Genomic DNA, 26648 nt, shown 5'->3' on the forward strand with positions numbered 1-26648 from the left:
GCTCCACGAGGTGTGCATTAGGAAGGGACCCTTTATTTCCTCTCTTGTCTGACTTTCTATGTCATCTTGAAATTACAGTTCTGCCATTTAACACTAAGAAGTGCTATTGTTAGCATACTGTGCCCGTATGGCAAGCAGGTTGGGAAGCTTCTTATGTTCACTTCTTCCTGTAATTAACTGTGGCATGAGTAACTAGACTTCTCTCCTAGAAGTCAGAGTGTTGGCATTCATTTCATTTGTTGGAAAATACAGCTCTGAGAGTCAAAAGCAGAGTAATTTTTTCTACAAGGATCTTTTGTGGAAAAAAAAGTGCTTTCATTCACGTCTGTTATATTTTTGTATCTTTGTAGCAAACTTTCTTCCTACAATGATTTCTGCACAGCTTTAGCAGACTGCTCCAGATGTTATGTCTTATTTTTAGCCCTACTAAACAAACACCAGAAACAGCAGGTCAGTTTTTAAATCTCTTGATTTGTATATATTAATCCTTGGATGTGTCTGTGTATTATTGTGTATAAGCTTGTTTTCAGTGACCTACTTCTATGCATTTAACAAATAAAAATTTTAAATGGTTGACAGCATTTTTAAGTAGTAAATAATTGAAATGAAATAATTTAGATTAAAATCCAAAGCAATACAGAGGACAGATAGTTGATTAACTTGTTTATCCTTTGCATGTGTAGAAAGCAAATTGTTTATTTGAGTATTTAATAATAGGAAATTATTGGGATTTCTGCTGCCCTCCTTCTCTGCAAAATGAGTGTGGATTTTTCAGAGTTAAGCAGTCTGAAAATAGAGGAAATTTTTTTCCTTGATAACTACATAAGGTATCAGAATGTATCATCTACCAGGGAAAACCATATGCCTAGGATAGCGCATTTGAAACATTCACCTAGAAATAAATGTTTAAATTTTGACCTTCAGGGGTCAGATGTTGCTGTATTGTCCTGGTGTATCAACTATCTTTTCCTGTGTTGACTGGAGCACCAGGCTCAGGGGGTTTGGTGCAGGATCACAGTTTTAAAGACCGCCACATAGGTAAGAGTCATGTTCCCCATGTATGGTAAATTACTTAGCTCTATTGCCAGGTAAGATTTAAGAAGAAAATAATTTTTATGTAAAGCATAGATGTTCAAAGGTGGAATGAGGTTTCAAAACATAGAACATTAAATTATATTCAGGTTAGTCTTAACAGTAAGGAACTTTCTTGGCTGCTTCAGCATCTAAATTAGCTTGAGGACCTTTGGTTATCCTATACAGTTTCTCCCAGGGTTAGTAATTCCTGAAGAACTGTTGAAAGGAGGTCTTCCGTGCTGCTATTGTTAAAGGCAGAAGGTAACCAGATCAGCTACACTGAACAATCTGTTCTCTCTCTTGCCAAATACAAAAATAATTTCTCCCTTTCCTGTTTACCTGCATCCCTGGGTTTGGTGGTAACACTCATGGAAAAGGAGCAAAGATGAAGTTGGTTCTGTTCTTCTAAATGCCCGTTGATTAACATTTCTTCAGTGTATCTGAGTGTTTCTAGGTTCAGGCTGCTCTTGGATTGTATGGTCTTCAAAGACACTTTAGTTAAAAATGCTATGTAAATGCTATGTAAATAATACGAGAAATATCAAAGGTGTGATATTTTACTAGCTTTATAGTTATTTTTCCTTGTGAGTGCTGCATTAAAAACTCAACAAATGATGGACTGGGAATAAACAGCTTAAACTGGATTAAATCTTTCTCTCAATCTTCATCTGTAATTTTAAGGGGAAGTTTACTAGGCCTCTGAGATAACAGTTTTGTGTTACAAATTGTAGGCTCAAACATAAATTCAAATCATTTGTTGCCAGGTAGTGCTGAGAATTTAGCTTCTCATTTGTCTACTTTATTAAGTGATCCTAAAATACATCATTCTTCACTAGATTAGCATTGTTTTTTGTGTTAAACTGTCAGTTGTTTTATCAAAATAGAAGTTAGTAAAGAAATAGCTCGTGTTAAAAAAAACCTTAGTTATTATGTTGTGATGATTATATGTGCAGTCTTCAGAATAATTGTTTCTTGCTGCAGTTTTTAAACAAGCATGCAACTGTCAGTTGTCAGCTTAGTGAAGCCCTGCAGAAACAAGAAGAGGGGCATGGATAATGTAATGCGCCACTTTTTTCTGTAGCATATAATAAACACTACCTGTTGAGGAGTGCAAATGTTTTTCCTGAGGTGTAGTTGGCACTGCTAATCTTTCTTTTAAAATGGTGACAGCTAGTGAGTTATAGCATGAGTTGGGATGTGTTGAAAGGAAAACAAGTAACAGCAGTGTGAGTAAAATTGTCTGCTGGGGAAGAAGCAAAGAGGAGGATAAATCAGTATTATTAACTCAAAGCATTAAAAATCCTCAGGACTAAGAACCAATATGTTAAGAAAGGAAGTCTGTTTTCTGTATTTTCAGGTTGCAGAGTTTATGGGATCAGGCTTTTTTACTAGCAGTCATGGCAGCAGAAATCTAATGGGAAAAAAAAGAAAATGAGCATTCAGACTTTCTCATAAGTGTGACTTTAAAAATAAGCATTAAAGCTTGTGAAAATAAAACTGTGAGCACTGGAAATAGGATTAATGACTTGCTCCCATACCACTCACTAAATTCCGCAGCTGCCACCCAAATAGTGTCTGTTTTTCTCACCACACTGCAGTTTCAGCTCTATTCTTTTTTTTATTTTTATTTTTTTTCTCAGCTCATTTTTCTCTTGGGTAAAAGAGTCAGAAGGGAGAGTAGTAATTTAACTCTGAGAGACTTTTTTGGGGAAATGGAGTTGGCAAGACTTACTAAATTCATGTGTAATTCCTTGGGTAAGGAAGGATTGGAAAAGCTAGATCTGCAAGGTAGGACTTGAGTATTCAGCAGTGCTTGTCTACACATCTGAAGTACGTATTCTGTTGGACTTCACTTGTCAACTTGTGGTTGGTTTTGTGGCTTACATGTGTGGAATAATAAAAAACCCCTTGGTAGTTGCCACATGCTGTGAAACCTGTCAGAGGTGTTCTTGTAAAGCCTCTACCTTGAGGATGAGCTTTGCATGCTTCTGTTTCTAGTCAGCATTGTAGACTTTTGTCCATCTCCAGAAATATTTTAACGAGATGCTGTTCCCCTTTCCCAGTTCATAATCATTTCTAAGCTTTTCAGATAAGCTATATAAAGGATGACTTCCCCAGGCTGTGGTTAATGTTATAAGTCACAAGGAAGCCATGCTTTTGGAGCAGGGAGATTGCCTAAATAGGGCAGTAGCTTCTGACACTACCCAAGCTTAGGTGGCCTTCTGTGGCCCTGCCAGCTTCAGTGTAATCTTTTATCAGTGTACAGTTAGGAATCTGTTTTCAATCCTAAGTGCATAAACACAGGGTATGCTACTAATATTTGCATAGAGGAAATCTTGTCCCTGTTGTATACAAAAGCCCCTTTATTCTTTAGCATAGCCTACTTTTTAATTAGGAAACATTTGTAAATATCTGACAACGCTGGATGCAACAACTGCCTATTCGGCAAAAGAATAATCACATTAGGTCACATGACAGATTCATCTAGCCTACTATTCATACTCAGCAGTGGTGGAAATCAGGTGCCTAAAGAACAGTAAAAACAGAGCAAGCACATGTGGAACTTCTTGTGTGTACTTAACCAAACCTCCAGCTCTTTCCAGTTTGGAAACTTCCTCAGCCAGCTGTAGATATGTGTGTATGCAATGAACCTTGGTTGACTTCCATGAAATTTGACAGTCTCTCCTCTGCCCCAAATAAACTTCTAACATGTTAACCATCCCTTGGCAAGGAGTTGTCATAGCAACTGTCCATTGCACAAATAATTCCTTTTGCTTGTTTTGAATTTGGCCTTTACTATCTTTATTCAATGCCCTCAGGTACTGAAAAATTAGTAAATATTTAATCCCATCATTCACTTCACAGCACCCTTGACTTTCTAGACCTTTATCATATCCTGAGTTATCTCTTTTTCAGGCTGAAGAGCCCTTCCTTAGTTAAGAGTCCTTGCTTCCATAGTACTGTCTGATACAGAGGTTATTCCATACCATCATGCATCTGTGTTGCTTTTCTCAGAACTTTTTGCAGTCTTGATTCCTGTATCTTTATTTTTGAGATGAGGTAACCAGAACATGGCAATTAAGATGTGGCCGTATCATAGATTTACATGCCTTCACAAGTTTATTTCCCAATAATTCCCAGTATTTTATTTGCTTTCTTGATCTCCTGTGAGCATTAAATCCCCATGTAAAATCTGTCATTATCCTGAGATTGCTCTCCAGGAGGTTATGGTTGGTTCAAAGGCTGTAATTTTATAAATGAAGGTATGTCTATTCTGTGTTTTTCCACATGCATCATTTCATGTTTATCTGCATTTAAATTTCATCTGCTGTTTTATTACCAGTTGACTACAAATCCTTTTTCTGCTCTTCATTCAGCCTTCATCTTTGCTGCTTTGAATATCTTAACATCAACAGCAAACTCTCCCATGAAAAATAATTTTTCCTTCTGAGAGCAGACACACCACAAGTGCTTTCATGAAGGAGAATATCATAGAGTCACAGAATGGGTTAAAGCTCATCTAGTTCCAACCCTGTTGCCCTGGGCAGGGGCACTTCCCACTAGACCAGGTTGCTCAAAGCCCCATCCAACCTTGCCTTGAACCCTGCCAGTAATGGGGTAGCCACAGATTCTCTGGGCAACCTGTGCCAGTGTCTCACCACCCTCATACTGAAGAACTTCTTCCTAATATCTAATATAAATCTACCCTCTGTCTGTTTAAAGCCATTCCCCCTTGTCTTATCACTACATGCCCTTGTAGAAAGTCCCTCTTCAGGTTCCTTGTAGGTCCCCTTTAGGTACTGGAAGCTGCTCTAAGGTCTCCCTGGAGCCTTCTCTTTTCCAGGCTGAACAAGCCCAACCTCTCTCAGCCTGTCTTCATAGGAGAGGTGCTCTAGCCATCAGAGCAGCTTAGTGGCCCTCCTCTGGACTTGCTCCAACAGGTCCACGTCCTCCTATGTTCGGGGCCTCAGAGCTGAATGCAGTGCTCCAGGTGGGGTCTCATGAGAGAGGCACAGAGTGGACGAATAACCTCCTTTGACCTTCTGGTCACACTCCTTTTGATGTAGCCCAGGACATGGTTGGCTTTCTGGGTGGTAGACTCACATTGCCGGCTCATGTTGAGCTTCTCGTCAACCAACACCCCCAAGTCCTTCTCCTTAGGACTGTTCTCAGTCCGTTCTCCGCACAGCCTGTATTTGTGCTTGGCCCACCTCTCAAGCATGTCAAGGTCCCTCTGGATGGCATCCCTCCCCTCTAGCATGTCAACTGCACCACACAGCTTGGTGTCATTGGTAAACTTGCTGAGGGTGCCCTTGATCCCAATGTCCATGTCACCGACAAAGATGTTAAACGGTGCTGGTCTCAGGTACCAACCCCTGCGGAACGCTACTCATCATTGGTCTCCACTTGGATATTGAGTCATTGACCACAGCTGTCTGCATGCAGCCATCCAGCCAATTCCTTAGCCACCGAGTGGTCCATCCATCAAATCCATGTCTTTTCAGGTTAGAGAAGAGGATGTCGTGTGGGACAGTGTCAAATGTTTGCACAAGTACAAGTAGATGAAATCGGTTGCTCTTCCCTTATCCGCCAGCGCTGTAACCCTGTCCAACAAGGCCACCAAATTTGCTAGTCAACTGATCAATGCAAAGAACTCATTTTTCTTCTCTGTAATGACATTTTCTGAATGCTTCTGTTTCATCAATCATCAATTAGTTCTGCAGATTCTGGCCAACTTCCTGGTCCTGGTATGTTTGAAAAGATTTGTTACTGGTTTTGCATCTCTTGCATCAGCTAGTAGAACTGCACTAATTTACAATTCTGATTTGCATGCTGCTTTACCTGTTTGAGTTAACAGTCAGTTTGTCAGAAACAATTTATTAAATGAAGACTAGACTGATGTTGTCTTAGCATCCTCTCTAAGGTTATGTCCTCATTTATCGAGTTCACTGACTGTTCCTGGATTTGCACAGCTGTCTTCCCAAGTGCATCTACTAGGTAGCAGGTCCTGAATAAATTTATAGTCTTATGTGAGCATGCAGGCTTCTGCTTGTGAGGCTTTCTCTTGTCTTCCTCCAAGAAAAAGACTCATTTCAGGGCCGTTAAATGTCCTTTTTGCTCTTAGGATTGCTGTAACGTTAAAGGTGGTCACAGATGGGGCCTGAAATGCATAGAATTTCCCCACAGGTGGGGCCTGTAAGTGCAAAGAATTTCTCCACTTTGTTTCTGGTTTTATTTATTAGATGAAGGCTTATCTGCATGCATTAACTGGCCTTACTGGCTGTTTTTTGCCTGGTTTATGGAGAATTCTGTGATGAGCTCCCAGGAGTGCTATTTGTCAGTCATATAACATGTCACCCAAAGCAGCCACAAGCTCTTAACAATAGAGGCTAATGCTGCAGCTATGTTTAGTCCAGATAAACGTTTCCTTCGGAGGTGCTGTGGTAGTATTATTGGTACTCGGCTCAGTGGTGCCATAGTCGTAGAATCATAGAATAGTTAGGATTGGAAAGGACGTTAAGATCATCTACTTCCAATCCCCCTGCCATGGGCAGGGACACCTCACATTAAACCGTGTCACCCAAGGCTCTGTCCAACCTGGCCTTGAACACTGCCAGGGTTGGAGCATTCACAACCTCCCTGGGCAACCCGTTCCAGTGCTTCATCACCCTTACAGTAAAGAACTTCCTCCTTATATCCAATCTAAACTTCCCCTGTTTAAGTTTTAACCCATTACCCCTTGTACTATCACTACAGTCCCTAATGAAGAGTCTCTCCTCAGCATCCCTACAGGCCCCTTCAGATACTGGAAGGCTGCTATGAGGTCTCCACGCAGCCTTCTCTTCTCCAGGCTGAACAGCCCCAACTTTCTCAGCCTCTCTTCATACGGGAGGTGCTCCAGTCCCCTGATCATCCTCGTGGCCCTTCTCTGGACTTGTTCCAACAGTTCCATGTCCTTTTTATGTTGAGGACACCAGAATTGCACACAATACTCCAGGCAAGGTCTCATGAGAGCGGAGTAGAGGGGCAGGATCACCTCCTTCGACCTGCTGGTCAAGCTCCTTTTGATGCAGCCCAGGATATGGTTGGGTTTCTGGGCTGCAAGCACACACTGAAGCTGGCTCATGTTCATTTTCTCCTCGACCAACACCCCCAAGTCCTTCTCCACAGGGTTGCTCTGAATCTCTTCTCTGACCAACCTGTAGCTGTGCCTGGGATTGCTGCAACCCAGGTGTAGGACCTTGCACTTGGCATGGTTAAACTTCATGAGGTTGGCATCAGCCCACCTCACAAGCATGTCAAGGTCCCTCTGGATGGCATTCCTTCCCTCCAGCGTATCAACCGAACCACACAGCTTGGTGTCATCAGCAAACTTGCTGAAGGAGCACTCGATCCCACTGTCCATGTCAGCGACAAAGATGTTGAACAAGACCGGTCCCAACACCCATCCCTGAGGGACACCACTCGTTACTGGTCTCCAGCCGGACATTGAGCCATTGACCACAACTCTTTGCGTGTGGCCATCCAGCCAGTTCTTTATCCACCAAGTGGTCCATCCATCAAATTGATGTCTCTCCAATTTAGAGACAAGGATGTCGTGTGGGACAGTGTCGAACGCTTTACACAAGTCCAGGTAGATGACATCAACTGCTCTACCCCTGTCCATCAGTTCTGTAGCCCCATCATAGAAGGCCACCAAATTGGTCAGGCAGGGTTTCCCCTTAGTGAAGCCATGCTGGCTGTCACCAGGCACCTTGTTGTTTTTCATGTGCCTTAGCATGCCTTCCAGGAGAATCTGCTCCAAGATTTTGCCAGGCACAGAGGTGAGACTGACTGGTCTGGAGTTCCCCGGGTCATCCATTTTCCCCTTCTTGGAAATTGGGTTATATTTCCCTTTTTCCAGTCATCAGGAACTTCACCTGACTGCCATGATTTCTCAAATATGATGGTCAGTGGCTTAGTAACTTCATTCGCCAGCTCCCTCAGGACCCATGGATGGATCTCATCAGGTCCCGTGGACTTGTGCACATTCAGGTTCTTAAGATGGTCTCGAGCTAGATCCTTTCCTACAGTGGGCCCAAGGCCTTCATTCTCACAGTCCCTGCATCTGCCTTCCAAGACTTGGATGGTACTGTCAGAGCCTTTGCCAGTGAAGACTGGGGAAAAGAAGTCATTGAGAACCTCAGCCTTCTCCAAATCCAGGGTAGCCAGTTCTCCCAAGAGCTTCCGGAGGGGGCCTACCTTGTCCCTAGTCTGTCTTTTATTCGCTCCATACCTATAGAATCCCTTCCTTATCAGATATGAATGGAGCCTTTTTTAATTACTGTTATTTTTGTTGGGGGTGGTGGTGATGTTTCTGTATCCATAGTTTGTCTTTAAAGAAATGGTCATCATTGCTGATGCAAGTGTTCTTTGTGTTTCGGTTATTTATTTTCCCCCTCTGTGCCATCCCTCATTTGGGCTCAGGACAGCTGTTTGTGTGACAGAGTGATACATCATGCCACAGAACTGATCCAGCTTCCAGTAACTTTAAAACTGGAAAAAACCCCAATCCCAGTCCTTTGCTGAATAATCACATGCCTTGCTTTCCAGTCTAGTTTGTTGAACAGCCACACAAATAGTTCCTTCTTCACAAATACTGAGGAAACAATATGGGAGAGGAACCAAGCTGTGAATGGAGGGTGGGTGCTATTTATGCCACCAGTTCTGCTGAAATGCTTGTCAAGATAACCTTATGAATAACTTACATAGGTAATGTGTTCTTTTCTCTTGTGTTTACAAATACGTATTTTGAGTTGCATTCTTCCTTGCCCAATATTATAATAGTGCCTTGGACAGTGAAAAAAAAGCTATGAAGAGAATATAGTAATTGACCATTAAAGATGATCATAAAAATACCAGATTTTTCTCTTCTGTTGTGTGTATGCACATGCATAATAATAACTTATCATTCAGTCTCTCTGAATTAACTTTTTTTCAAAAGGAATTAGCCATTTTAGGATAAATATTCTGACAACTCTGAAGGAATTTCCCTGCTGCTAAGTCTGAATAAACACAGAAGGTCACTTTTTCCCTATAGAATGATTTATGACAGTATGCTGAGCTGATGGTGTATTTGCACCTTCCTAATATTTTGATTGTGGGGGTTTTGTTGTTTTGGGTTGGTTGGTTGGCTTGTTTTTTGTTGTTGGTTTTTGGGGTTTGTTTTGTGTGTATGAAACAAAAGGCAAAGGTGGAAAGGAAAATTCACAGTATGTGATGTGTACTCTGAATATAAAATGATCAGGAATGCAGAACTCAAAGTTTGTAGTCAAGCAGCCTTCACTGGCATATATCATAAGAAACCTGCTGTTCTGATGTATCAAAAGATACAAGAAAATTAATGTAATTACCAGATAGGTAAACATTAGAATATCAAATAAAAATAAATAGATATTAGTGCTTGGTATGACAGATGCTTTCACTAAAATATTTTGTCTTAGTTTTCTGGTATTAATTTCTACAAAACATGTAGAAAGATTTGGAACAGCTCTGTAAAGAGTTAAAATAATTGTGTTAAAAAGACCCCAAGGTTTGAGCAAATTAATTTATCAATGACAAAAGTCAGACCATTAGCAAGCTGTCTATTAGTAGAATGCACAAGGTAGACGTTTCTATTAGTAGACCATTCTATAGGAAAAAAGGGAAAAAGAGAGAGTGGCTGAAGCTGTGCAAATTTAAACTAGCAATAAGAATAATGATTTTAATGAGGAAGATCAGTAATCACTCAAGCAATACTATGGGGAGATAACAGTTTCCAACTTCTTTTTCAATTTGTGATTTCTGAAATGTGTTTTTAGAGAATGTATATTGCTTTTCTTCAAATGTTTTGGTGACAGTTTGCTTGCTTTTCTTCATCTCCACATGTCCTCAAACAAACGTAAGTGCACGAAGTTCTTCATTGGTAAAAATCACTAAGTGCCGTTGAACCCCTTTCTGAAAAGTCTAACTAAACAGATTATATTTTGGGGGTGTATGAAATTATAGGGTAGGGTCTTAATTGTGGTATGTGATACACCAAGCTATAACTATATTCTAGTAATGGCCTCTTCTCAAATTCATTCAGATTTGCAGGGGAGAGAGTAATTTACTGGCAAAGTACTCCCTGCTATCACTGTGGACAAGCTTCTCTCTGCTCCTTATTTCAGGTCCCTCAGTCAAGAACGTCATTCGTTTTTGATACTTCCAATGTATTCTACGCCCTGCTCCACCCCTCCTCTTTTCTTCTTGAAACTGAGTTTCATTTTGACTCATTTGTTATTTCTGGACTTGACCAGGAATTTTCACAGCCAGTTTGTCACTTCAAGATGAATCCTAACTGTGTTTGTAAAAGATTAGCTCCAGGATGCCATAACTACTGTTATTTTGTCTGTAAGCAGACTATCAGATCCTGCAAAGAAAACTCTCAAATTTTCTTTCCAAGGTACACAATAAAGCAGAAATACAAGTTTGAAAATGAAGTGTAAATTAGATTTGAATGAGAAGCAGTTCATACTGAATTTTGACTACCTCCATTGAAGGTTGTGTAACACAGGAAACACAGTTGATTTGGAGATGGAGATTCAATAGGAACTCAGCTGCTGGCATATGAATATTTTTCTTTTTCACACTACTCCTCCCCTCTTGAGGGTCCAGCCACCCTAACAACGAACAACGGACTAACAATTAACCAGACTAACAACAGGTACTTGGCTAACTTGCACAAATTCTAGAATGGACTCCCTTCTCTTATTTCTCTTGTTTTAGTTAGAAATCACTGACCTAATTGGCTTTCCTTTCCTGCTGAGAAGCAAACCTGTATTATTTGTATCTCTGTTCATCATGCTTTACACTGAAAGGCAGGTACACTTTCAATTGCCAATATAAACTGCTGTCAAGTTCTGTGACTCAGCAAGTACACTGGGTACCTTAGCTACTTAGGCAGTGCAAGGAACAGATTTTTAAAGTAGATAAGCAAAGAAGTCTTTCATTTCAGTGATCAAATGTATATGTTCCAGTTGTCAGAAACATAGGAATTAAATGCTGATGAAATATATGGTGCCATTACCACTTTAAAAACAAAAATATCACAGTGGCTTCACAGGTTGGAAGCAAAGAAAAAAATTAGTTCTCCTTCTCAAGCTCTTCTTGACTTGTTTCTTCAAATTTGTATAAGTGAAACTATGTGGTCTCATATATAACCTTCCAGTCAGGTTTGGGCGCACACTTTGGACAGCATGTCTCGCATGACTGCCTCCTTATAAAAAGATGAAATGGCTGAGTGTAATTCCTATCTTTAATCTAATTTGTCTTTAATGCTCTACATGTTAAAACCTCCAAATTATATAAATTAATGTGATAAATGTCAGTTGTCTGTAAGTATGCAAGAATGTCTGAAATTCCATATGCAGTTAATATTCCAAACATTTAGAGATGTATAATAATCTCATTTATTGTACTGATTTGTTTCATTATGTACAGAAAGGCCTATAGGCCTTGTACAGGTTTAGTCTTGCAAGCAGTTTCAGAATACCGTTCATCTTTACGTGTATTTCTTTACACAGCAATTCTAAGCTGGTGTTTCTTACTCTTGTAGTGCTTACTAATGAGCATTAAAAAAAAAAAAAAATAGCCAAAATAATACAAGACTTTAAGTATTATACTACTCAGGAGAAGTTTGTCTTTGACTCTGCAAGTTAAATTTTCACTGCAAGATAATGAAGCTTTGGTAATGTGCTATTAAAATTGGATGTGCTTAGCTAAAAAGAAGTACTTTGTAAGTTTGTTTTGCTAGCCTGTAGGTGGAAAGCACAGTTGAGATCACACTTCTCAAAATATCAGTTGATTGCTGTACAGTACCTGTTTGTCTGTCTTCTGATTGGGTAGAGCTGTTGCTGGGCTGATACTGTTTTGACCAAAATTAGAAAGTCAATATAAACGAGTCAAACTAGACTGCCTGCTCTTTTCAGTTCTTTCTTCTGATTCATCAGTTGTTTGTTTCAAATTCTTACATCCTTTGTGAATTGGGGGTTGTGCCAGCAAAGGTGAAAGCTGTTAGTGGTTAGTCAGTAAGAATGTTCATAGAAATTTGTGTCGATGACATTTAGATGCTAGCAAAAATATGGTTCCTAGTAAAAAAAAAATAAAAGTGGGTCCTGTGGAATGATCGTATTAAATACAGGAAAGTGAGAAACTTTTCCTTACTTAGGCGACTCCCTGCTTCTCAAATTCAGGGATGGCATTCATCTTCTTGACCCTGTGATTTGGAGAAAACTCCAGGAACAAACTCGCCAACGAAGTTTTCAAGTTGACAAGCAGGTATTCTTTATTGCAGCACCAGGAGACATGGGGGATAGCTCCTCCTAACATGTGTCACTGTATTGCCACACAAGCCATCATTATATAGTCAGTGGGCACACATACATATTCATGAGGCTACATATGAATCACATCGTTTTCCAGAAAGTTTCCCGCATGCGTACACAAATGTGGTGGTGGTCTCTGAGGGTCGTTTACTTCTTCCAACAATCTTCGTAGCTTCTGGCAGCCTTTGAAGCACCAGCTTAATTAACATTACAGACATAGCAATTATCCTGTTCGACTTATCAGTTAGTTTAACTGCTCCCACCCTGGACATCTGCTAGTCCCAGATACTCCCCATCCCCAGGTCCTGTTTTTCTATCCTGTTTTTCTTACACTTTTTGTACTAATGTCTTAAGGGCCTAAAACTATGTCAACTGGAACAGTTTATCTTCAAGCATCTCAGTTATTTTCTATTACAAAGCCATCAAACTTAACGTTACTTAGAACTGATTACATTCTGTGCTTTTGTGCCTCCTTGTCTCACCTAAGAGGATGTTATTGCCGATGTCTTGTGGCAGAGGCTTAAGACCTGAAACATTGATAAAGGCATGTATGAAAGAAGGATTCACTGCTGACACATCTCTTTTTTCCTTCAATATTAGTATCTATACTTCAACAAGTTAGGCTGTGCCTGGTTAAGTTACGTTGTTAATACCAGGGAGGATTAGAATATCTGTCGATATAATTATATTTGAAGAAAACCAGCATGTGAATTGTTTAGTGAAATTCTAGGTTAGTGCAAGTACAGCACTTTAACATCTGAGAGTAGATGTCTGTGCTGTACTTGAAGAAATGTTGTTACTTTACCTGTACTGTTAAAATAAAGCTATGGACTTTTCTTTTGGGAAATGAGCAGGTTTTGATGCAAGTGACAGAGCAAATGTTTATACTTACAAGTTTACAAATGTTTATAAACTTATAAGTTTATACTTAGGTCAGTTCAGACTTCAAAATTTCAGTTTTTTTCTTCTGTACAGGTGGGTAAGAAAAAGATGGGCATGTTGTTGAATACTGTTTCTCAGTATTCATGTCCCAAATGAAGCAACAAGAGATGTAATTGTGTATTCCACTGAAGGGCAGAGATAGAAAGTGCTTTAAGAGAGCAGCTTGGTTAAATCATTAGATCGAGATACCATACAAAAATAGAAATAGGTCTCATTTAGCAATTGTAAGAATAAAAGGGTAGCAAGAACACATAAAATCATCATCAGAAAAAAAAAGTACAAAATGAGATGCAACTTGAAAGGGACATAGAAAGAAACACAAAAGCTTTGTATGGTACATTAATTGAGAGAAGAAAATAAGGAAATAATTGCTGCAGTGTTCAGATGGTTATTGATAGATGCCACTGTGAATAGTGAAGTGTGGAATGCCTTTTTTTGCTTCTTTTTCTGAAGGGGTTAAGTATGATCAAATGGTTAATCTCTACTTCAGCCTGAGTTCTTTTATCACTAGAAAATGAGCTGGAGCATAATTAAGTGTCTTCAAACCAGCTAGGCCTGATGAAATTTACCCTTTGATGCTATAAAAGTACAGAAAGGGTAATGTCTCTGGGATTCTTGTAAAGTTGTGTAGGATTGCAAGGTTGTAGGGCTCCTGTCTTTAAAAGAGGAAAGAGGAGAAGTTGGGGTCCAACAAACCAGTCAATTTAGATTACATTTCTGGTAAAAATCTGGAACAAATGATTCAGCTATCTGTAAGACTTAACAAGGAAAATGAGTAAGAGCTAACATGGATTTAATAAATCAAGGGGAAGCAGTTTAACCTCTACAGTGGGTAACAGGACTAGAGAAGAGAAGGTCATGGTCTTTGGCCATCCCAACTGACACTTGCTTACTTGAAAGATTAATAAGGTCTGGCCCATATTATTATTCTAGTTATATAAAGTGCTGGTTTAAGATGTTTTAGGATTACTGTGGGCTTGGTAAAAATAGATGACCTATGCTAAGTATATCCCATTAGTATCTACCCCAATTCTATATTAGTTCTGTCAGATGTTTTTGGTTTCTTCTGTAAACCAGTTTATGGAAAATAGCATAAAAATTATTTCTAGTTGCTGTATTTGGCATTCCTTCACTTGTTCTGGACTTGTTACTAAGTGAATTGTGAAGCAAATTAAGTAGTATCTTCTTTTTAAGCAGCTAATAGCTTCTGATGTGCTCTGTGTAATATGGTTTGTTTTATTGCAGGATTTGGTTATCCGTATTCTCTTCATTCTTGGTAATTTAACAGCAAAGAATGACCAGCCCCGTGAGCAATTTTTTCAAGAAAAAGGAAGCATTAACACCTTGATATCATTATTCCAAACCTACCATGAACTTGATTTGAATACACAGAAATGGTACCAAGGAAAAGGAAGGGAAGAAAAAAAACAACCAAAGCATCCTTCAGAAGCAGAAGATGTTCTGATAAAACTGATAAGAGTGCTGGCCAATGTCTCTGTTCATCCCAGCATAGGAGCAGCTCTGGCAGTTGCCCATCACGTTGTAGAATTGCTTGTTACAGTACTAGGTAATAAAATCTATGTTGTGTTTGTAACCTTTGTTCAGTCTGTAAGAAGAGTTTAGAATTTTTCTACTTGACCTTCTTGGATCACTTTTCACTATGGATCAACGCACAAATTGATCCATAACTAAATTGGTTCCATTGCTAAATAACAAAGTCAATCTGCTGATATTCATAACCTGTTTTATGTAGAAAGCCTGTTTGAGACAGTGGAGGCATTGCTGCTTTGCTACTGACTTTTCAGTTTCTGGGGAAAGATGTTGTAGAAGTGTTCAATTTTGTGATTAGATTTGCAGATACGATCATTAAGGAGGAGAAAACAAATTTTACTTTAAATGCACCTCTCAGAGTTCATATGTAAGGGAAGTCTGTTCTTAACAGGTGCTACATTGATGTGTTTGGTAATGGGTTTGGGTTTTTTCAGGTTTGCAGGTTTTGTGACTGTTCTGGATTAAGTATTCTTTTTGTTCCCTGTACCCATAACTTTCAGCCTCTTCTTATTTTTTCTTCTTTTTCAAATTTCCAACCTTTATCTTCTTTCAGAAGAAAGTGGCCCTTTCCCCACAAACGGGGGCTTAGAACTGCAGTTCCTTTACCACTTACTGATCCCATTGTAAATCTAATTACAGGCTAGGACTGTGTAGCCTTTTCTCCCCATATTTTAGCAGTGACAAGATACATCACAAATAACTTAGTGTATTTTAGGATGAGACGAGAGCATTAAATATTATGTAAAGACAATCAACCTTATTATATGCTAGCTTACAAGTCTTAACCACCAGACATGGTGAGTTAAAGAAGGCAGATTTACAATTTTGTCTGTTCTGTCTTAATCCATGTAGGAGCTTCCTGCATTGGAACTGTGTTAATCATTGTGTAAGTGCTTTTGAGCCTCAGAGCTTTTCTCTGCCACCCTCCCCTCTTCTTGAGCACTGTATTGGTTTACTACCAAATGTTCTCTCTGCCTATGAGCTTAACCTTCTTTTTATTTCCTTCACTCTTGATTTCTGAGGCCAGAAACCTCAGATAAATTGGTATACATGACTTTCAGACTTGCTGATGTAGTCTTTATACTGGTTAACATTCTGTTAGGAACTCTGAGAGAAAGAATCTTTCAAAAACTGATATTTTTTTTTCTCCAATTTTTCATTGACACTTCAGTATAGTCCTTAGTATTGTCTGTGACTATCACACAGGCCTATTTCTGCATGTGGATTCTCCTCAGTTCCATCTTAAAATAGCAAATAGAATCTGTAAAATGTCTTAACTAAGTAGATTCTAAACCATGTTGCCTTAGTCACAATGATTTCTGCAGATTAAGAGTTGGAAAGAGTGACTTTATATTGCCATTTTTGGATCAGCTCTTCCTATTAGCTTCTGCCATGTTACTGCAAAACAGAATAGTTGTCTGTAATAGTGGCCCTGTAAACTATGATTTAGCTTGCTTCTGAGATTAAGCTAATTCTAAGCTAAATTAGACTCATCTCTGTGCATCTGCATATGCGTATGTTCATGTTTGTTGGGTTTTTTTTTCACTCTCAGAATACAAGTCAGTTGATGAGTGTGAGGAGTTGGTCATCAATGCTGCAATAACAATCAACAATTTATCCTACTACAAAGTGAAGAGTTCTGCTGTTCAAGACAAAAAGCTACACATTGCTGAAAGTAAGGACTTTTAAATTAGTACTTTATGTATAGGTTTTTGAAAGTGAAAATATTTTGACAGTACAGGAAATAAAGACGCTGCTAGTGTTTTGTGGTATCATATTGCATGAATATAAACTTCATAGGGCTAAACTCTTCCCATAATGATTTTTCATTCTTTTGGAACATAGTTCTATGACTTGTCTGAAAATAGCTTAAGTTGTTGACAAAACCCCTTCTTCCTGAAAGGAATTTGCCATATTGTTTTCTGTTTAGCAATTTTTGCTAGGCTTGTTCAAAACCCATATGCCTGTGCCAAAATAAACATGTTGCTTTTTACTTCTTATCAGAGTATAGTAAAAGTTTTGGGTTTTTTTTCTTCTTAGTATCTTCTAGACCTGCAAAATCTGATTTATGTCTATTTCTGGCTTATAAATCCATTGGCAGTACAGGAGTTGTGTTATTCTCTCCCCTCTGACAGTAGTAGACAACAGTCGTATTTTAGTGATGTGCAGGAACTGCATCTGAGTTCTGGGACTCGTGTTACTGTTATACAGAAGGTAGAGTCTATGTCTTGCATATCTTTCTCTCTAAATAGACAAAACATGGGGGAGAGATGGAGCCTGGAATTTGCACAACAGGTAGCATGAAGAGTAGAAAAAAAATATTCTGTCAACCTAGTGCCCTGACTGGTAGACATCAGATTCTCTTTAGGTAACATTCTGCTGTTCTGTCATGAGTCATTTTATCACCCCTAAGCCAACTGTCTCTCATTGCTAGTTGGAGAAATGTGGAAACAAATGACTTCTCTGCCTGCCCCATGTGCTCTCCCTCTCCTGTTTTTATTGTTAGCCTGTGGAAACAGCCCCCTCACTTTTCTCTGCCTGAACTGAGGAGAGAGAAAGCCTGTTGATGGGAGACCAGCAGGCTTCCTCCTCCAGGAGACATTTTGAGAATGCTTGCTGTTTGATACAAATGGTGGATCCCAAAGAGAAAAAAGGAACCATTTCAGATGTCTCTTTAAGACAAGTTCAAGGCATGTTCAGTATTGCAACATTCAAAGATGGAAATAACGGGAGCGAAGCCAACGTCTTTTCCTAGGATTTTTCTTTCTCTCACTTTTCTATGGTAGAAGAGTTAAAGGTTGACTGATTTGAGTCATTCACACTATGAACTGGTTTCAGTGGTTCACTTCATGCTCATAGGAGACTGATAAATGTAACTCCTCTGACACTGCTCCTTTGCTGTGCATCAAAAACCTACATGATAGTAGCTGTTCCTAGGAAGTACTGAAGGTCTTATTCTATCTGCTGAAGACATATGAAGACATACACTAGTCATATGTGTAACCACTAAGGAGAAAAGCAGCAAGCAAGTAAATGCTTCAGACCAGGGGCAATATTAAGTAGCTCTGTTCAGAGAAAATGTATTTGCTTGTTATAGGAGCATTGAGCTAAAATCAGAGAATAATTTGAGTTTTAGGAGACATTGCACCATAAGACCATCTGTTCAGGATCTAAATCAATTCTCTTATATATTACAACATTTTTTTTCTTCTTTGTCTTCCTGGATTTTCACATAAGCCCACTCAAAACTGTATAGCAAAACTGGCTCCCATTATTACCACTGCGTGTAGGCTTGTCTTCATAACTCACCATTTGTTCCTTTGCGTTTAGCCCCATATTGCAGCTCTTTGTCTAATCTTCAAAGCCCTACACAATTTAGCTCTTGTTCTACCATCAGCTCACCCCCTTCACTGCAACCAGGTGATACATAACTGTTCCCATTTCTTACATTTATTGCTGTTACTGTTTGTGTTTTGTATTTATTGATAAAAAGTCAAGCACATGTTTGTGATATACAACTAATTTTTTTTTTATTTTTCTTCAAACCAATAGTGCTTTTAAGGCTGTTAATGAGCAACAGTATGGATGGAGTTGTGGAGGCTGTCAGAGCATTTGGCAATCTTTCCCAGTATCATGAGATCTGTGACTTCATCATACAGAAAAAGAGTGAGTTACTTTTGCATTTGTAGGAGTCCTGTTTTTAAATGTCCATAGTTCTAAAAAAGGGAAGATTGTTAATAAGCTGTCTTAGTTCAAGGGTAGAAGCAATCTTCTCTGATATTTTGCAAATCAGGCAAATGTTAGAATCCAATCACAGTCATTATAAACACCATTTTATTTCAGTTTCATTAGAACGGAAATAGTGGAGGAGGAAAAATACACCATGGTGCCCTTTCTCCTTCAGTTTTTCAAATCCTACAGGTTAGTAGTGGTATGATATAAATGAAAATCCAACTAAATTCTCATTTAAGCTCATAATCACAGTTCAACAGCTTGTTAGCACTTCGTAATATGCATTTAAGATGTTCAACTGTCTCAACAAAGAGATCTGTTTGCCTCTGGGTGGAGTAGGATACAAGTCTTCTCAAGCCTCTTTGCTTTTGAGTATCTGAGGAGCTTTGGGAAAAATGGCAACTGCTTGCTATCCATAGAGGGTGCGTCATAAGTTTAATTAAACACCAGTTCAATGTAAATGTTTTTGTATCTACGTACCTGTCAGTGCTGAAATTGAGGTGATACACAACAATACACAACTCCTTCTTTGAAGGGTGGACGTATTACTGACTTTGGAGGAGAAGGTATTTGCAAAGGGCAAATTGACAATAACTGGTTGCTGATGAGCTCTCAGGCAAAGAACTAAGTTTTCCAACTAGGACTGTGGTATCAATGTGCCAAGCTGAGGAACAGCTGAGAGGCTGCCTCTCCATTAGGCAAGACTGACTCCCTTGCTGGTGTTGTCTTCCACTGCCTCCTGAGTTCAGTGTCAGCAAGTGCTGCAAGATGCTGCATGTCCAGTGTCTGATTCTTGCCTGTCACCTGCAGGAGCTCCGGGCTGCAGCACTTCCAGCTGGGCTTGGTGCAGTGTAGGGCAACCTGGCCACTTGCAGAGGTGAGAATGTCCCTCTGGGAGTACCAAATGCCGAATCCCAGCAGTTTCTGCTGACTGGAATTGAAAGGAGGGTCATACTTTTGAGAAATAAGCTGTAATTAATTTTGTCGATTTAACCTCTTCTGATTGTGTTTTCACATTGTGTCAGTGTATTTTTATAACTATATGACTCTGTATGTGTTGTATTGAAGGTAACTGGTGTTCAGCATGATGAAATAATCATGACTGTTAGAATGGGTTGTGTGCCTACTCTACAAATGTCACAGTAGTATGCTACAAGGTTAAATTTTTGGGTAGGGCACCCTGCATTTGACTGCTTTCTGAGTATACGTGTTTAATAAGGATGTTGTAATGCCATCTTTCCAGTAATACTGTCTCCTCCTTTACAATACAGTACACAAGTTCATGATTGCTTTGCTTGATGCCAAAAAGCAAGATGTCTGTTTTTTTGCCTGTGGAGTTCTGCTCAATCTCACAGTAGATAAGAACAAACGAGCATTTCTGATGGAGGAAGGAGGAATTGGAAAGTAAGTTCCTGATTATGTTTATGAAAAAGGCAATTTTGACTAGTTTGGCTGAAGAGTTTCAATCAGATTCGTTTTTTACTGGGGCAAATAACTTCTAATACAGACATATACTACGTAAGTCGTCAGCATCTAACATTCTTCAAGAGCCTTTCATCTTTTTTCCTATGTTTTTTTTCAAAAGTATTAGAATGGTTTAGCCTACGCAGAGCCAAACCCCATAGAATAAATCTCCCAATAATCCTCCTGATTGATACAGCAGAGGGGAGAGTACCATACAACAAAGCAACTAAGGCATGGCTCATGCTTGACTTAACTGGATCCTATGTGGGCTACAGTTAATAGGCACCATTAATGTGTATCATCTGTTGTAAGCGTGAAGATTACTTCAGGAACTAGGATATACCATATGGTCACTGGCAATTTTTGTAACTACTTAGTATAGTAGGGAAAACTACCTGATGTAGCCATGCTCAGCAGAATAACTCAAGGTTAAGGCACTTGTGTTATAAGAGGTATTAGGTCTTGAAAACCCACTGTGGATGGAACACTTGTGGCCTTGATGTTCAGATAATAGCGGATCCAGCTTAATTGGAGCAACGTGAATGATCATGTCTCTGTGCTTGTAAAGTAGTTGATACGTTTATGCAACCATATGCCTAACTTTGAAATGCTTTCTTGTTCATACATCATATAATTACTTTTTATTACAATATGAACTATGCATAGTATGCTCATCCTCCCTTCCCATGTTCTAGTTACCAGGTCAAATATAAAGCTGAAAAAGAAGAATAAAAATGCTAGAGGCAAATGAATAATAAATGTGAGAGATTTATATTCTGTAGAATATAGAATTTTCTGTACTCTCTCTGAAGATTCGTGAAGCAGGAAGGTGGAAAAAGAAACATTACGAAATAAATCTAGAGAATTTGGAAGTGATTGTTAAGGAGGTCACCCTGACTATGCCAAACTGGCTCTGTGGATTTTTGAAAATGAGGTTATTGTATTAATATATGGTGGCCCTAATAAAACATGGAATTAGTCTCATCAGAGAGTTAAACTTAAAAAAAAAGTAATAGGGCAAATCCATTTGGCTTTTCATTGTATGCCTCCCGGTCTTCCACAGTGACTGCCTTCAGAGAGGAGAGAAAGAGCAAACCTCTTTTGGTTGCTTTTCAGTTACTGCTATTTTCATCCATACCCAAATGTAATAGTTATTCTGTGTTCCCTTTACTAATCACCAGATTATAAATCTCACAGTGAAGTAGAAAGAGAAGGTCATAGGGTTGGGGAAGAGAGCAGCAGTGAAGGGTTACTATTATGAGAGCTCACTAGGGACAGCAAGTGAAAACATTTACTTCTGCTGCCCTGGGACTTGTGAACACTGCTGTTTGGTAATGGGAATTCTGGATAGCTGGTGCAGGCAGAAAAGTTACAGCTTAATTTCAGAGTCCTGCTTATCATCTAGCCTGCATTTGGTACTTGCAAGGAAATGAGACTGGGAGAAAGGTCAAGAACCTAATGGTCCTTAATAAAACTGGCATTCCCAGTGGAGGGGAGGAGCACATGTTGAGGAAATACAATAAAGGGCAAGATCTGCAGAACAGTCAGGCTTCGCTGAATGTTAAAGGTAATTCTGGGAGTCATGGAAGTAGTAAATTCCTTTGGATTTGTCTTCTGGTCAGATCCTCTGATGTGTAATAAACTGGATATTCTGACCAAAGCTTTTTCTGCATTCATACTGTCTGTTGCAGATGAATTCTTGGCAGCTCATGAGGTTCGGCTCCCATTGCAGTCTCTGCTCTACTGGTAGCCATGGATTTGGGACGGTTACAGATAGTCATGAAATCTGATAGAATTTTAGTGTCTCTGAAATGGTTACATTTGTGATGTGTGTGATTGGAGTTGCTCAGTTGGGTTAAAATGTTCTGGGGGATAGACAGATGCAGGCAGGCAAATGCACATATGTGTAGACAAAAAGCACATTCAAAAAGCACATCCTAGGGAGCTAGACTAAATGGAAAGGAGAAGTTACTGAGGGACAAAGTAGCATCTTAAGTTTATTAATAGAGAATTTTCCTGCAAACTTTCATGGAGTCTGCATACATTTTTAGACTACCAGATTTTGAAGGGCTTAGAGGAAAACTACATGGAGCAAAACACTGGGGTTTTTTTTTATACCAACAGGTTAGTTGACTGTTTACAAGACTTTGGGCCATCAGATTGGCAGCTGGCTTGTTTGATATGCAAAACCCTGTGGAACTATAGTGAAAGCACCACAAGTTCGGCCTCATGCTTTGGAGAAGATACTGAGACGTTGCTGGTGCTGCTCACATCACTCTTAGGTGAGATTCATAATCTTGGTCTCTTTTCCTTAATAAAGGAAATAAAGAGAGCAAAATCAAGGCAGTATTCATTTGGGTGGGAAGTCTGTCATGCAGCTTTAAGTGGTTGGCTGGTGTCGACTATCCAGCAGTACACTGGTTCATTGCAATTCAGCACATTCCCCCAGAACTTACGGATTGCCAAGGTGGAATTGGCTGTTGTCACTCCCCGCTATAGTTTGTCTAGTTAGCATGCTGCTAATGCTTGTCACCAGCTGCCTTTTTGCCTGCTTGAGCCAACTATCCCATAAACCTTCAGTGCAAAAGATACTTTTCACTGGATGTGTGGGCCCTTCTGGCCTCAAAGCACTGCAGGTATTGACAGAAGCTGGGGCTCAGCTGTGATGCACCTGGTTACTGCACAGCATGCACAGGGAATGTGGCTTTTCCCCTCAGCCTAAGGGCTCAGTGGTAAAACAGGCTGAGCTTTGCTGCTCAGCCCCTTGGCTGCCCTCCTTTCCCATCATCATCTCCTTGTGGGGAAGGACAACATCTTGAGAATGTCTCATCTGCTCCCTAAAGCAAGGGAGGCTGTGCCTCTGTACAGACACAGGCTGGAAGGTGCCGACAAGTGAATGTTAAGACCCTGATTTGCTTACGCACTTGGATCTTTTCATCTGCACATTTGTGTTTGCTTCAAATTTTACAGAGTTTAATTGCTATGTAAGAGTTCTATATAGTCACTATATACGCAATTTTTCTCCTTTATGAGTGCTGCTTTGGGTATGATTTTATTTTGGGTAGGTCAGTTGCAATTATCTTTTAGAACAAGATCTTTAAAATGTAAATGAAATTGAAGCGAACCTTAACTCATTTTGATTTTATTTTAATTGGAAATTTAATGAAGATGTATGTATGCTTGCTGTGGAGAAGGCTGTGTGTTAGTCAGACCCAGACAGAAAGTGAAATCCCAGTGGTCTGGTTTGGTTCTAGACAATCAGAAAAGTGGGTGAATTTGTGCGGCCAGAATTACTGTTATTCTTGTTGTAATCTTTCCTTGCATTACATTACATTCGTTGCTTTGATGGAACATATCTTAATGTGAGCAGTAATTCCATCTATTTATCTGAAAGTCCTGTGTTTCAAGATCATTAGTGCACTTTTTAACATTCTGAAACAGAACTGCACACCTTACAGCCACAGTCATGCTTGAATTTTCTGGTATGCAGCAAAAAATATATGCCTTTGTCCAGGAAAGTTCTTACTTATTTTTCTCTCTGCATTTAACACTGCTTATTCCAGCAGTTAATTTGATTGCAGAATCTAGGCTGGGTAGTAATTGGAAGTCTCATTAACTGGTACAGCTTTAGTGAACTGGAAGTTCATGTAGAATTGCAGTTGCAATTGTAATGCAACTGTAATGACAATTAATTAAAAGTAGGTCACAATTAAATGAGAAGGCAAGTCTGTCTTCACACTGCTCTCAAGAATAGCTGTAGAAAAAGTGCATCTTACTACATCTGGTTCTTCTATGTGTTAAGAGCCAACAAATTTTAGTAATAGCAGCTGATTAATATTGTCCTACATCTTCCTCCTCCCATTGTATCAAGTAACAGCCTTGAACTGTCTTTGCTCTGATTCTATCATTCAGGAAGCAGGAGGCAACTGCTGACAGTCAGTGGACTGTACTTAAGCATCAGCACACCCTTAGGAAACGGAAAAAGTGGAGCATGGCACAGCAGACACCTCACTTCACCTGCTGTGCTTGGCCTCGTCCCCTTTGTTTTTCTTTCCCCTACCTGGCACAAGATGACAAAAGATACGAGGGAGCCAAAAGGGAGTGGAAAATAGCTTCAAAAGATGTTGGGCCCAAGAAAGGCAGGAAAAAAGGCACCCTTTGTTTTTCTTTTTCTCCTGTCTGGTCCCAGCAGCTGAGATGCTGTGGCACTGCTTTCCAGTGGCACTATCATTTGCCTTCTTTCAGCTGCCTTTGAGTTTCACAGCTGCAGGCTGGTGTTTCCAGGCCCCTGGCAGTAGCTTTGCTTTGCCCCTGTCCCTCAGGAGTGGCAGTGGTGATGAGCTCTGTCTTGAGAACATTATTCTCTTCGGTTGTTCAGTGAAATCTCCTTTCTACCTCTCTTTTTTCCAGACCTTTCTTCTGTTCACCTGTACTTGCACTATCAGTTCAAGGGGTTTATTTTGGAATCTCAGTACACATGAACTCCTACATGGCAGGATACCGACTTCCAGGGCTTCCTGGCCCCTGTCTTGCCAGAGTTATAGGGATGGGTAGCCCTTGCAGGCAGTCTGTACTCTGGCTTTGTGCTTCCCTCATAGCGTGCAGACCCCGTGTGCTTGTCTCGCTCCTGGGCTCACAGCCAGTTCATATGCTGTTTGGCCAGTACCCAATTTTGCTAGGTTGGAGGAGGGTCGTGGGAAAATTAAATTATCTGAGGATGCACAGCTTAGATGTGGGGCACTATGCCTCACCTATCCCGTCTTGCTTTCATTCTACTTTAGGAGATAGACATACTGTTTTGGTTCCACACTTCAGCTTTTGAACTGGTTTTGACCCGTGTTCTGGTAGACTAGAATTCCTCACCTCAGTGATTCCATAAACATTCAATATCAACTTCTGGGGGGCACAGCTGTATCATAAAAGAGAGTAATGTCTTTTGCCCCATGTTAGAAAATAGTTGCTTTGGCTAGAACAATCATTTCAGAAGTAGGCAAAGCAGTTCTCCCTGAAAACAAAACCCATAATCCTTTATCTTCCTCTTCTTCCTCTCACTTCTCTGCTGCTGAGATTCATTTTAGGTATGTTGGGTAGTGCCATTAAATGGGACAAGAGGTACTGGAGCACAAGTTGCAATAAGAAAAATTCCAATTAAATATTAGCAAAAAGAAGTTTCCACCATGGCAGGGGCCAAGCACTGTTACTTGCTGCCCCGAAAGGCTGTGGAATCTTCGTCCTCAGAGGTTACTCAGTACTCAACAGTACGTAGACCAGAGCAACCTGATCTATGGTGGCTCTGCTACAGAGGATAATTTGGGTTGGACAGGACCTATGATATATCAAATATAGATTTCATATCTGAGGTTGGATTTTATCTCTGATTACAGGGTTTCTTCCTGCAGAGGTAAGACATGTCTTCTTTCTTGAAATACTTTTTTTTGCCTCTTTTTCACAGAAATCCTCTATATGGCATCTTCTCCTTATGCAGAACCCCTTTTGGAACCTACCTCACAATCAGCATCTCTTTAATTTTGTTCATTTAGAAACACTGTAGTGGCATAGAAGTCATGTATTGTTTGCAGTTACTGGTAACTGTCTGTGGAATGGAGCCCATCTCTATGCCAAAGTAACATCATTTCTTCCTTCATAGCTGTGGCAGCTCAGGCCATGTGCTCTGCATAGGCACCTTGGCATTTGCTTAAATGGGGATAATTGCTGTTTGAGCATCTGTCTTCTACACAAAGTTTGACTTAAACTTGGAGCTGAAGATTCCCATATTTTATCTTCAGAATTGTCTTTTACCTGCTCTCAGTGTGCAGTGAGCTCCCTTTACAGCATTATTTCTTGAACAGATTCACAGTCTAGAACAAAGGTAAGTCACACTGCCCCTTGGGTGGAGGGTTGTATCTTCATTTTAGGTACATTTATGGCCTTAAGGTTGTCAAATAGCCTTCTCCTAAAACATTTGTTCAGCGTTATCAGTCAGGAGCAAGCTCCGGGTTGCCGACTGGTTTCTTCTTTTCAGTAAGGGTTTGTTTCTGTGTTTCATCCAATACCAGGTGAAATGGATGTGGAATAATGAGTGATGACCTCCTGTCATTCCTAACATGGCTTATCCCTTAAGAGTATCCTACTACTTTAATTATGAAGGTTGTGAGGAAGAGAGGGCATCAGTGATACAGTAACCAGTGTGGTTTTTTAAGTCTAATAGTAAATACAATTTCAAAGCCTTAATAAACCAGATTAGCAGAGCAATTTGTGATAAGAAAAACATAGTTGTAGTCAGATGAACTGATCGCTTACATTAGCAAAATTGCTGTGGGTGATGTTAAAACTCCGGTAGTTTCCAGGCTGACAGCCACAGTAAATGCTTGATCTTGGGGATACAGTTTAGCCACACCTGTGAGGTGTGAGAATAATAAGAACTTGCAGTCTCCTTTTTAGCGTGTTACTGACCTTAGCATCCTTTAAATCAAGTCCCTCAGATAGTGATGCTTAGTTTGT

The 26648-nt window shown here is 39.8% G+C and overlaps 1 protein-coding gene across 6 annotated transcripts in view; it reads left to right on the forward strand.

Moving 5' to 3' along the window:
• Positions 1-26648, forward strand: part of ARMC2 (armadillo repeat containing 2) — a 69135-nt gene that overhangs the window by 39371 nt on the left and 3116 nt on the right. For all 6 annotated transcript variants that reach the window (XR_009966031.1, XM_062624965.1, XM_062624995.1 and 3 more), the window contains 6 exons: positions 351-450; positions 14646-14967; positions 16504-16626; positions 18504-18617; positions 19955-20087; positions 22272-22429. Coding sequence is in view for 5 of the 6 variants with exons in the window: in XM_062624965.1 (XP_062480949.1) it covers positions 351-450; positions 14646-14967; positions 16504-16626; positions 18504-18617; positions 19955-20087; positions 22272-22429 (950 nt within the window). In the remaining variant the exon portion in view is untranslated. The remainder of the gene's footprint in view (positions 1-350; positions 451-14645; positions 14968-16503; positions 16627-18503; positions 18618-19954; positions 20088-22271; positions 22430-26648) is intronic.

The sequence above is a fragment of the Pezoporus occidentalis genome, unplaced genomic scaffold, assembly GCF_034315485.1.
Source record: "Pezoporus occidentalis ecotype Australia unplaced genomic scaffold, CSIRO_AGI_Poc_V1 ctg109, whole genome shotgun sequence".
Taxonomy (NCBI): Eukaryota; Metazoa; Chordata; class Aves; order Psittaciformes; family Psittacidae; genus Pezoporus; species Pezoporus occidentalis.